The following is a 12,397-nucleotide window of genomic DNA, read 5'->3' on the forward strand; positions in this document are numbered from 1 at the left end:
CTTCTTGCACAAACTGAACATGAAAAGTAGTTTCTTGACTTGAACCTAATAAGTTATTTTTGATGCAACCAAAGAGATAATTTCACGAAAATCCAAATCAAGGAACATGTCAATTGGTAACGTGTCTGTCCTATCTTATTCATTGCTGTTTGAAGCATTTTTTGACTTTTCACTTGCTCCTGAATGTAGCAAGTTTCCATGCGTGATATTCAGTGCACTGCGTGCCTGAGGCTGTGCAATGTTAATTACTTTTTTTAAATAATTGCAAAAAAGCTTCACTTAAAACCAAACGTAAAATACTCAGTGAGAATCATTGATGCTTTTCTTTCCAAAGAAGCCTAATAATTGCTCACGAAAATGTTATAACAGCACACACACCCAAATCACCCACCCATTCACACTCAACATACAGAAAGTTATACTCAGGCACTGGCCCATGCTTCACGTGTAATCTGGCTTTTGAGGCATTTCAAAGAGAAATCTTTGCATTGTTTACTTACCAGCTTACTCCCAAAATTCGAAGACAAAGTAGCCAAGTCTCCATCAAATCTGAGAAATGTGCAAAGCATCATAGTCAGAAAACAAAAAAACTACCTTCCCTGCTTACTTTGCAGTAACTGAAGTTTATAATAAGATGCTACCCATCCTTATAGTGGCAAAAAGAAGGGTTATGCCATCTGTAACTCCAGGACCGATATTTATGTATTACAATGTCCCTGTGGTCTGACATGTATAGGAAACAATGAACTAAACATCTATGTGAAAGAGCATAAGAGCAATATATCAATGAAAGTATAAAAGGTGTGTTATAAATTAGCCATGTTAAATTCCAGGCATTGTAAATAGTAGACTGTCGTCCGGAAAGAGATATTAGACGAGTACTACTAGATGGGGGAGCCTACTAGATGAGGAAACTTAGCAGACTGAAACTGAAATCTTTTAATCTGAGACTTGAAATGACTTGCTTTCTATGGGATGATGTACATCTTGCATGAAACAACCAACCAAACAGGGACAACAGTATTCTCTGCTTTAAACTCCCCTTTTTCTACATATAAGTCACCCCTAAGGTAGGCCCTAGATAACCCACGGGGCATGGTGCTATGTAGGTAAAAGGCTGGACATGTACATATGTGTTTTATATGTCCTGGTAGTAAAAAAACTCCTACATTTGTTTTCCACTACTGTGAGGTCTGCTTCTTTCATTGACTAGCATTAGTACTGCCCTCATATACTTTTTTGAGTGGTAGATTCTGATCTAAAAGTGGTAACCATATTTAGTATGGCCAGAATGGTAATAGAAAATGCTGCTTATTTGTGAGGTTGGATTTAATATTACTATTTTAGAAATTCTACTTTTAGAAAGTGAGCATTTCTTTTCACTTAAAACCGTATGTGCCTTGCAGCCTGTATCCAGTCAACGTCTAGTCTGTGGTGGTCAACGTCTAGTTTGTGGTGGTTGACAGCTCCCTTGTGCATTTCACCCAAACAACCATAAACACAGGACACTCAGTCACATCTGCATTCATCTGCGTACTGAATGGGTCTTCCTGGGCTGGAAGGGTGGAGGGCTAGACACTTACATTTCAAAGGCCAGTGCCCTGCCCTCACACAGTGGACTGATAACCCCCCACTGGGACCCTGGCAGACAGGACTGGGCTGAAAGGGGAACTTGTGCACTTCAAAACCACTCTTTGAAGACCCCCCTACCTCAAAGGCATTTTTGAGTATGTAAACTGCATCTCTGACCCCACCAACTCAGATACTTTTGGACCTGCACCTGAACTCTGTCAGACAACCTGCCTGGCTGTCCAAAGGACTCTGGACTGCTTTGCCACAAAGGACGGCCGTCCTGCTGGCCTCTGACTATGCTGGAAGGACTCTGCCTTCCCTCAAAGTGCTCTCCAAGGGCTTGGATTGAGCTTGCCTCCTGTTCTGAAGTCTGAGGGACAGCAAAGACTTCAACTACTAGCTTTTTGCTAGTACCCGACTCCAGCCACTCCAGAACGACTTCAGCCACGCCACAGCCTACTCCTGCTCCATGGACCTCGCTGCATGCAACGACTGCGGCCGGCAACACAAGTCTGATGTTGCTGCATCTCCGCTAATGTCACTCAGGGTCATCGCGATACTTTGAAGTCGACACATCACGTCCTGACGGACCGGAACCAGCGACCCTGCCAGGTCGCAAGGAATTGACGCATCGTGGATGACGATGCATCATTTCCCCCTGCAACTGGACGGAACCGACGACTCACCTCAACTTGCTACACAGCACGGAACCGACACCTCTTTCCTCGGAAGCCATAAGGGACTGAGGCCGCACCAACTCCAAAAAAAACTCTTTTCGACTCCGTGCAACATCCTTGTTCTTTGTTTTCATAAGGTACGGTACCTGGGGGTCCGTGTGACTCCGTGACTGGCACCGGTGGTGTCGGATTGTTGGGAACGACTCAGTCAGCGATGCCATGATAGCCCCAGTTAGAGCCATTGTGTTTTCTAGGTGTTTTAGTTAGATTTATTCTTTAAAAATTCATAACTTTGGTTGTGTACATCAGATCTTAATAATTTCAACAGTATTTTATTCAGGTACATATTCCCTATTTTCCTAAACCTGGGTGGTGTCTTTTTGTGGTGTTTTCACTGTGTTATTGTAGAAAGTTCCACACAAATACTTTACACATTGCCTTCTAAGTTAAGCCTGACTGCTCAGTGCCAAGCTAACGGAAGGTGGGCAAAGGATAATTTGAATTGTGTTGTGACTTACCCTGTTTAGGATTGTGGTCCCTACTTGGACAAAGGTGTATACCTCTGCCAACTAGAGACCCCATTTCTAACATTGGTGTCAGCGGTGAGGATAGGACTTGTGTTTGTGCAGTGCCATACAATAGCACGTGTAAACTACCCACCCACTGTCAACAATCACTTTTTGATTTGTTTCTTTTTTGCTACAAATTTCCCTGCTTGACATTTTCTAATCTAATCCTATACAACATGTCTCTGGCTAAGTCCACAAGTGGAGCTGGAGACTTTGACCTAGCCAAGCTGGAGACATATACCGTCAACCAGCTGAACAGTTTCTGCAAAGGAAAGGGGGTACCTACCTGTGGAGCCTGCAAGAAGAAGGAGTATCAAAAGGTGCTGAGGGCCTGGGTAGAAGCCCTTTCACAAGAGCATATTGAGTTTGGAGAGAAAGTGGATGGCTCTCCAGAGGATTTACCAGCAGTAGTGGAGTGTGACACCCTTGATTTTGTTTCTCCTGCGAGACCTGGAAGCAGTGTCTCCCATCATGGCCCAATCTTAGAGGAAAGAAGGGAGGAAAAAGAATTTCAACTAAAGTTGGAAAGATTAAAAATAGAAGCAGAGGAGACCTGAGAGAGCCCTAGCAGGAAAGAAACTGATCTTCGCTCACAGAGTCAGAAAGAGCTGGAGCTCAAGTCTAGGCAGTCTTGAGTCCAGCAGTGATAGTGGCAGCATACATACAGGACCTGCTGGAGACAAGAAGGTTCGTATACCCAAGGATGTGGTGCCAAGTTGTGTGGTAGGAGATGACATTGACAAGTGTTTTTTTGCTTATGAAGTTGCACTAAGGGCTTATGGGGTTCCTGAAAAGCAATGGGGTGCTGGCTTGTGGATACACAAGCCAATACTTGGAAGGGACACACTTCTCACATTAGAGGTTGGGGACCAAACCAAGTATACCCCTATGAAGGCCATTTTAATTGCCAAATTTGGACTGACCCCTGAGAAGTATCGCCAGAGATTCAGGGACAGTAACAAGCTCCCTAACCAAATCTGGGTAGACTTTATCTTTATCGATTATTCCAGTAAGGCACTGAATGGCTGGGTGCGGGGCAGTAAATTAAATGATTACATGGGTTTGTACAATTTGATCCTGAGAGAGCATTTGCTTAGTATTTGCTTTACAGAGTTGTACTAGCACCTAGTTGACAGTAAGCTGACTGATCCCAGGAAGCTTGCTGAGGAGACGGACCTCTGGGCTAGCACCATAGTGTCCAAAAAGATATTTGAGGGAGACGCCCACAAAGGTGGTCAGGGTCCTCAACAGAAGAAAGAGAGAGGAGAAAACCTTAAAAATAAGGATTTCTCAAAAGGCCCCCAAAATAATTCTCAAGGGAATAGTGGTAATCAGTCCCAGTCTGATTCTAAAAAAGAAAGGGTTCTTTGACCATAAGAGAGGGAGGTTTGTACCCCAATGCATAGAGTGCTATAGGTATGGTCACTCTAAGGGCGACTCCAGATGTTCAAAGAGGGCAAAGCCCCCCACTGAAGGGCAGACACCTGGGTTGGCTAGTGTAGCACTCATGGAGGAGGTAGTCTCAGTTAGTTTTGGGGAACAGATAGAGGTAACCCTTGTGTCTCTGGGGGATGGAGAAATGATGCCAAAAGCCCACATGCCTGCCAATACTTCCAAGTATAAGCAGTGGGTCTCATTAATGGGCAACGGGTGGAGACTCTGCATGACACAGGAGCCAGCATGACTTCTGTCAAGGGTCAGCTGGTGTCAGCAGAGTAGGTCCTACTGAACACATTCCACAATGCCATAGTCTCTGACAATCGTGAGAGCCACCTACCGGTAGTTCTGGTTCCCTTTGAGTGGTGGTGGAGGGGAGGGAGGGTGGGGCCCTGGTACTCTGAAAGTAGCTGTTCACTCAGTCACATCTGTATTAATCCGCATACTGAATGGGTCTTCCTGGGCTGGAAGGGTGGAGGGCCTGACACTCACAGTTCAAAGGCCAGTGGCCTGACCTCACACAGTGGACTGATAGCCTCCCACTGGGACCCTGGCAGACAGGACTGGGCTGAAAAGCAAACTTGTGCACTTCAAAACCACTCTTCGAAGTCTCCCCCACTTCAAAGACATTTGTGGGAATATTACCTGAGTTTTTAACCCCACCAACTCAGACACTTCTGGACCTGCACCTGAACTCTGTCAGAAGACCTACCTGGCTGCGCAGAGGACTCTCTGGACTGCTTTGCAGCAAAGAACTACTGCCTTGCTGGCCTCTGACTGTGCTGGAAGGACTCTGCCTTCCCCCAAAGTGCCCTCCAAGGGCTTGGATTGAGCTTGCCTCCTGTTTTGAAGTCTCAGGGACAGCAAACACTTCAACTACTAGCTTTTTGCTAGTTCCCGACTCCTGCGACTCCAGAACGACTTCAGCGATGCCGCAGCATGCTCCCGCTCAGTGTACCTCACTGCATGCAACAACTGTGGCCTGCAATGCTTGTGTAGATTGGATTTTCATCGTTTCAACAGTATTTTTTTCAGATAAATATTCTCTATTTTTCTATTTTTGTGGTGTTTTCACTATGTTATTGTAGAAAGTTCCACACAAATACTTTACACATTGCCTTCTAAGTTAAGCCTGACTGCTCAGTGCCAGGCTACCGGAGGGTGGGCACAGAATAATTTGGATTGTGTTGTATCTTATCCTGACTAGGTTAGTGGTCCCTATTTGTTCAAAATACCTCTGCCAACTAGAGATGCCATTTCTAACAGCCAGTGTTTAATCTAACTGCAAAAATGTCTTCAAGGCTGTTTTGAGTTTGAGTGTTTCCTAAAGGAATAGGTTAGGAACCTTGAAAAATCATCATTCAGGGTCAAGTCTACAGTCTTTTAAAAGGACACACCACCTGGCCATCCACTGTAATTGTGCAGCCCAGGGATAAAGGTTGAAATCTGGTACACCCAGACCTCTCTCCGTTGATGGAAGTTTCACTGTTTGTAGGGCAACCCTGCATCTATTGTTATTCTAAATCTAAGAACTAAGAATTCCGTTAAGCTCCTTGATTAGTTGGGGGCTTATTTTTATGGGCAGATTCACAAAGCAGTACTCACTGTTTCAAAAATAAACATAAAAATTATAAAAGTAAAGATGCAGATTTGCAGGTTATTAATTTATCATACTCCTAATGGTATTACGCTTGTCTGCTGGGCAGTTAGCACTGTCCAACACCTTCTCTTTAATCTTTTCTCTACCTTTAGGATATGTTTGATGGTTCATGAGGATATAGACTTGCATATGTGTCAATGACTGACTGATAATTTCTTTTCTATAGTCGCAGCGATGTTCTAGGGTCATGCATGACTGTGAAAAATGGGTCTTTGAAAAATAATTTGAAGTTATAGTCTAAAGTTTTGATGTCCTCCAAATCACAAGGTGTTTGAATAAATGAGGTTCTGCTGAAGGATGAAACAGCAAGCTAACCATTTCTATTTCGTAAATTCTAATTTTCCTTCACATTTTGTCTACGATTACTGTGAATTAATTAAAAGCATATCATGCACTTGAAAAGGAACCTCATGTTAAGCAGGCTGCACTGATGTCTGATTTACACAAAATGCTTTTATATCTCATAGGTGGTACAGCTGATAAGCACAGAGATACTGCCTTATGCCACATTTATTCCAAAGGAGTTTGTGGGTCAAATAATGGCCATGCTTAACAAAGGATCCATACATTCTCAGTCCACTTCTTTTACAGGTACGCTAACTCAAATGTGCAATCAATACTGTATTTTTAAATAACAGGCAATATATTTTATGGAAATAATGTTTTTGTATGTTTTGACTTGTTCATCGGCATATTAGTTTCTCTCTGAGACCCATGCGCTTATCTAATTTTTCTCACATAGTCACATAGATCCAACCTTCTCCTTAGTCAACCAAACATGCAGGTCAGGCGCAATCTCTTCTGAAAGAGCGTCACAGTACCGCAAGCTGTATGAACTATGACCTAGCTCTCACATACCCATCACATTTGCTGGGACCCGACCAGACCACGTCAGGACCTCCTGCACATAACTCTACCCACATAGGTCTTACCATAGCCACACGTTTCAGCTGTCAATCACGCAGGTCTGCCTCCATTCATCCCATACATTTAGACTGGCAAATACTCCACTAGTGGCAGTTGCATGCTCTGGAAGAGCCAGCTAACATAATATAACATATGTTAAGACTCATGCAGTTTGCTTTATTTTATTTCTGATTTCACATCATTTTTACGGGTACATCCATATTGCATGTTCCCAACAAATGTCAGCTTTGACAGTAAGGTTCACAAACACTACTCAAGTGTTGCTTTCCCTATCTGCATTGATAATTCGAATACTCTATATCTCTTATTCTGTCCTGTTACCATTTCCTGTGTATTTTTCTTTGTTACAGATCTATTAGGGAATACTTGCATTTAGGAATATTTATTATTCTGATAGAGACATCTAGTTGCAGATTCCTTACCTTAGAATTTCTCCTAGGTGTCAGTCTGGATGCAGAGATTTTTCCCAAGCAGTACCCCTGTGCGGTGTTATATGACGTTAATCAGTTCTTTGTCTGTCTTCTGCGCCGGATATGATGTTGCGGTTCTTATATAGGCACCACCCCGGTATGCTTATGTCAGTTATTTTCTTTCAGCACCAGCCTAACGCTGATCCTAAGAAGAGGTACCCCTCAGACGCTTTTTGGCTGATCTTTTTTTAATTTTTGTTGATTTTTGAGTGTTGACATTCCTGGTGCATCAAGGATGTCTTTGTGTAAGACTCAGTTCAAGCCCTGCGATCTTGCCATTGGGCGATGTTCGTATCGGATTTGCACCTCGTGTGCTTTTAGTGTCTGGAGCGCAAAAATGACCTGCAGTTGTGCTCCGAGTGCCAGGCCGTGAATCCAAAAGCTTTGAGGGAGTGATCTCTAAAGCTCCTTGTGGCCCGGTGCTTGGCTCCGCCTCGCTTCCGATCTCTGTCGAGAGGAAGGTCCAGAGAACGGTTGCAGAGCCCCTCTTCAAGTTCTCAGCACAATAGGGTAAGTCAAGGCACAAGAAGAAGTTAAAGAAGAACAAGCATTCATCAACTTCACCCCATCCCTCGGATGATGAGACACGGGACAAGGAGCATTGTCGTTTTAGGCCTCCATCCTCAGACCCTGCATCTGGTCCGGCTCCGCACCTTCCAGAGTTTTCGGGATCCGGAGTGGCCCCCTTCTCAATGCAAAGAGTTTTATGAGGCCTCGCGCATCATCTTTGAGCAGTCTGGCTCTGGTTCCGGGTCAGAAGGGGTTTCCCTCAGGTTCAGCGCCGGTATCTTTGGTACCCATAGATCCGTTCCTAGATCCAAACTAGTGTCGGCCGTACCAGCTCGACCTTCCCCAACACCGGTTCCTACGTCCGCGCTCCTGAGGCCACCCATGCCCCCGGCTGACCTCAACCCCATCCTCATTGCCGACTCCGACACGGAGCTGGTCTGGCATTGAGCTATGCTGACTTTGACTGAGGTCTTGCCCCCTATTTCGGATCCAGACCCTTATTCCTATGGGGTGGGGTACGGTGAGGAATGGGAGGGGTATCTGGCCCATTTAGAATACCAGCTACAAGACCGGTTGGACCGGCGTACGGACCTGGGTGAAGCCAGTGGTCTGGATACATCTCCGGACACTGGTATTCCTTCTCTCCCTACTGTGGCTACAGAGGAGGGAGCTTTTTATTCCATGGTGGTGTGAAGAGCAGCTGAGGTCCCGGGCCTCAAGCTGTGTTTGGTGGCAGTAAGGACTAACCTTCTGACAGAGGTGCTTCAGCCTGGGGCTTCCTCCTCTGAACCCCTGTTGCATTTAAATGAAGCCCTTACTGATTTCCTGCTGGGTACCTGGTCCAAACCCAGCACAGGAGCTCCTGTGAACTGGACTTTGCCCGCTGCCATCGACCTGCTCCAACTGACCCAGCATTCCTGCCACAACATCCCTCCTCTGAGAGCTTGGTTGTCCAAGCCTCTACGTCCCAGGGCACGTTCCCTTCCGCTCCCCCAGTTAGGGAATCCAAAAGACTGGACCAGCTTGAGAAGAAGATGTTTTCCTACTCCATCCTGGCTTTTCAGGGGATGTTCAAGCCTAGTCTGACGATTCCCCACCAGTGAACGGTCGGAGGCAGGATTCACTGTCACCTGCTCCGCTGGAGGTACATTCTGTCAGACAGGTGGGTTTTTCAGATGGTCCAAAGGGGCTACTCCCGCCCCTTCGAGACTACTCCATCTATGCCACCATCCTACAATCGAATGATGGAGAATCACTTGCCACTTCTCCGCAAGAAGGTTACGGCTCTCTTGGCCAAGGGAGCCATAAAGAGTCCCCGTACCAGAAGTAGGTCGTGGTTGCTATTCCCACTACTTTCTGGTACCCAAAAAGGACAAAGGCCTCTGCCCTATCCTAGACCATCGGTCCCTCAACCTCTTCCTCACAAAGGAGAATTTCAAAATGCTCACTTTGGCTCAGGTTTTGTCTGTCCTTCACCCAGGAGACTTAATGGTAGCCTTGGATTTGCAGGACACTTATATCCACATTCTCATCCTGCCTGCCCACCGACGTTACTTGCAGTATCTGATAAAGACTTCTAGTTGCAGATTCCTTACCTTTGAATTTCCCCAGGCGTCAGACTGGATCCAGAGATTTTTGCTTTGAGACGTACCCCTGCGTGCCGTTAGGTGGTGTCGGTTGACTCCGCGGGCGTCGTTGGCGTCGTGGTTGCCGTGATGATGCTGCGGTCGTATATAGGCGCCACCCCAGCGCGCTGACATCAGTTCTTTTCTTTCCATACCGGCCTACGCTCAGATCCGGAGAAGAGCTACCCCAGTAATTTTTTTTTACTAAACTTCGACAGTTTGTGTAATTCATTTTTTGATGAGTTTTGCTGCATTGAGGGATGTCCCTTAAGACTGAATTCAAGCCCTGCAACTCCTGTCACCGCATGATGTCAGTGACGGATCCACACCTCGTGTGCCTCTGGTGTTTGGAGCGCGACCGCGACCTGAAGTCATGCTCCGAGTGTCGGGCCATGAACCCGAAAGCTTTGAGGGTGTGGTCTCTAAAGCTCATGGCGGCCCGACACTCAACTCTGTCGTTCCCGGTCCCATTCAAGAGGAAAGTCACAAGACCGATCACGGAGTCACCACTATTCTTCTTCGTCCAAGTGATCTGGACATTTGGGTAAGAAGAAGAAGTCGAAGAAGGCAAAATGTTCTTCGACTTCGCCCCGTCGCTCGCACGGCACGACGCGGGAAGAGCGTTGACGCTCTAGACCTCCGTCCTCAGAGCCTCTTTCTGGGTCCACTCCTTGCCTCCCCAAATTTACAGAAGCCAGGGCTACCCCTGCCCAACTAAAGGAGTTCTATGAGGCCATGTGCTTCATATTTGGGCAGTCCAACCCATCCTCGCCTTCGGGCCCAGGAGAGTCAGTGAGGGCCCCCTCGGGTTCAAAGTCAGTGACTTTGGTCCTGACTCCGCAGGGCACCTCAGGATCCGCTTCCGGATCCGTCCCGACGCCGGTCGTGCCAACGTGACCTTCCCCGATGTCTGGTCAGATGTCGACACTCCCGGCACCAATTGGGCCCACAATCAACGTCGATCCTATACTCATCCCCGACGACTTGGAGCCGGAATGACGTCGGTTCACGCTGATACTATTTTCCATGGGCTCTGCTGTGCCCAGGGTTGATCCTGAACCCTATTACTATGGGTATGGATATGGGGATAGTGTAGAGGGGTCGCTGAATCCTTAAGAAGACCAGCTTGAACCCGAACTGGACTGGGTGTAGAATTTGGGTGATATGAGTGGGTTGGACACCTCCCCTAACACTGGCATGTTTTCTCCTCATACCGTGGCTATAGAGGAGGGCGTGTCATACTCAGTGGTGGTGAGAACGGCGGCTGAGGTTTCTGTGGAGGTCAGGCCTAACCTTCTGACTGAAGGGCTTCAGCCTTGGGCCTCCAATTCTGAACCCCTTCTTCCCTTCAACAAAGCACTTACAAACGTCCTTCTGGGGACCTGGTCCAAACCCAGCACAGGGGCTCATATGAATAGGACGATTGCCTGTGCCGAATGACCCACATTTCCTCACCCAACACGCTACGCCTGAAAGCCTTGGCATCCAGGCTTATTCATCCTCTGGCGCATTGCCTACCGCTCACTTGGACAGAGAATCAAAAAGTCTGGACAGATGTTTTCCTCTGCTAGTCTAGCACTGCGGTCTGTGAACACCGCATGCCTTTTAGGCTGCTATTCCCATACTCTTTAGGATACGGTTGTGCAAGTGCTGCCCCAAGTTCCGGAAGAGGCCTGGAACGTTCTCTCCTAAGCCATGACAGATAGGAGAGACGCAGCCAAGTTGATGATCCGTTGTGGACTGGATACGACCGACTCACTGTTGCGATCGGTTGCATCGACGGTGGCACTGAGATGCCACGCCTGGTTGAGGACGTCTGACTTTTCGGGGGATGTCCAGCAATCCTTTATGGACATGCCCTTTGATGGCACTTGTCTCTTGGGAGTCAAGGCGGACTCAGCAGTCGAGTGCTTTAAGGATTCCCGGGCTACAGCTCGGTCCGTTGGCTTCGCTCCTTTTGTGGCTATGGAAGGAGCACCCAACCGGGTCCATTTCCACTGAGCCACCAACCTGTGCATGCTGCACAGCCCCTTCGTGGATGTGGACGTGGATCAGGGAGTCAGCGGGTCACCCCGTCCACCCCGCCCCTTCTTCTGCCTCAAAACTTTCCTAGTCCGTTGGAACATCCAGGACCAGTTGGCGGCACAATTTGCCATCACCTGCCCCACTGGGAATCCCTTACCACGGACAGACGGGTTCTACAGATCGTGGGAAGGGGTTATTCCCTCCCCTTCAAGACTTCTCCAGCCATGCCATCATCATTCACTCACCTGTCGGAGGATCATTTGGCACTTCTCCGTGAGGAAGTCAAAGTTCTCTTGGCCAAAGGAGACATAGAGAGGGTCCCTGTGCCAGAAGTATGTTGTGGTTACTATTCCGATCTACTTTCTGGTGCCCAAAAAGGACAAGGGTATTCACCCTATCCTAGACCTCCTGTCCCTCAATCTCTTCCTCAAGAAGGAGAAGTTCAAGATGTTAACCCAGGCTCAGGTCCTTTCTGCCCTGGACCCTGGAGACTGGGTGGTTGCGTTGGACTTGCAGGACGCCTTCTTCCCGTCCTGCTGGCCCACAGACGTTAACTACGATTCGTGGTAGGTCACCATCACTTTCAGTTCACCGTGCTCCCCTTTGGCATTACCAGTGCCTCTCGGGTGTTCACAAAAGTGATGGTAGTGGTTGCAGCTCATCTGCGCAGGTTAGGGGTTCCAGTCTTCCCCTACATCGACAACTGGCTGCTGAAGGCAAACACGCCCCAGAAAGTTCTCTCTCACCTCCAGATTACGGCAAACCTCCTGCATTCGCCGGGGTTCCCTGTCAACGTGCCAAAGTCACACCTGACTCCCTCTCAGATACTCCCTTTCATCTGATCTGTTCTGGACACAGTGCAGTTTAGGGCTTATCCTCCTGAAGAGCGAGTCCAGGATTTTCGGGCTACGATACCGATGTTTCA

The 12,397-nt window shown here is 47.4% G+C and overlaps 1 protein-coding gene across 1 annotated transcript in view; it reads left to right on the plus strand.

Annotated features, from left to right (window-relative positions):
* Positions 1–12,397, plus strand: part of MON2 (MON2 homolog, regulator of endosome-to-Golgi trafficking) — a 775,721-nt gene that overhangs the window by 657,660 nt on the left and 105,664 nt on the right. The window contains 1 exon segment of the mRNA XM_069229077.1: positions 6,383–6,506. Within this exon segment, the coding sequence (XP_069085178.1) occupies positions 6,383–6,506 (124 nt within the window).

Source organism: Pleurodeles waltl, chromosome 4_1 (genome assembly GCF_031143425.1).
Source record: "Pleurodeles waltl isolate 20211129_DDA chromosome 4_1, aPleWal1.hap1.20221129, whole genome shotgun sequence".
Taxonomy (NCBI): domain Eukaryota; kingdom Metazoa; phylum Chordata; class Amphibia; order Caudata; family Salamandridae; genus Pleurodeles; species Pleurodeles waltl.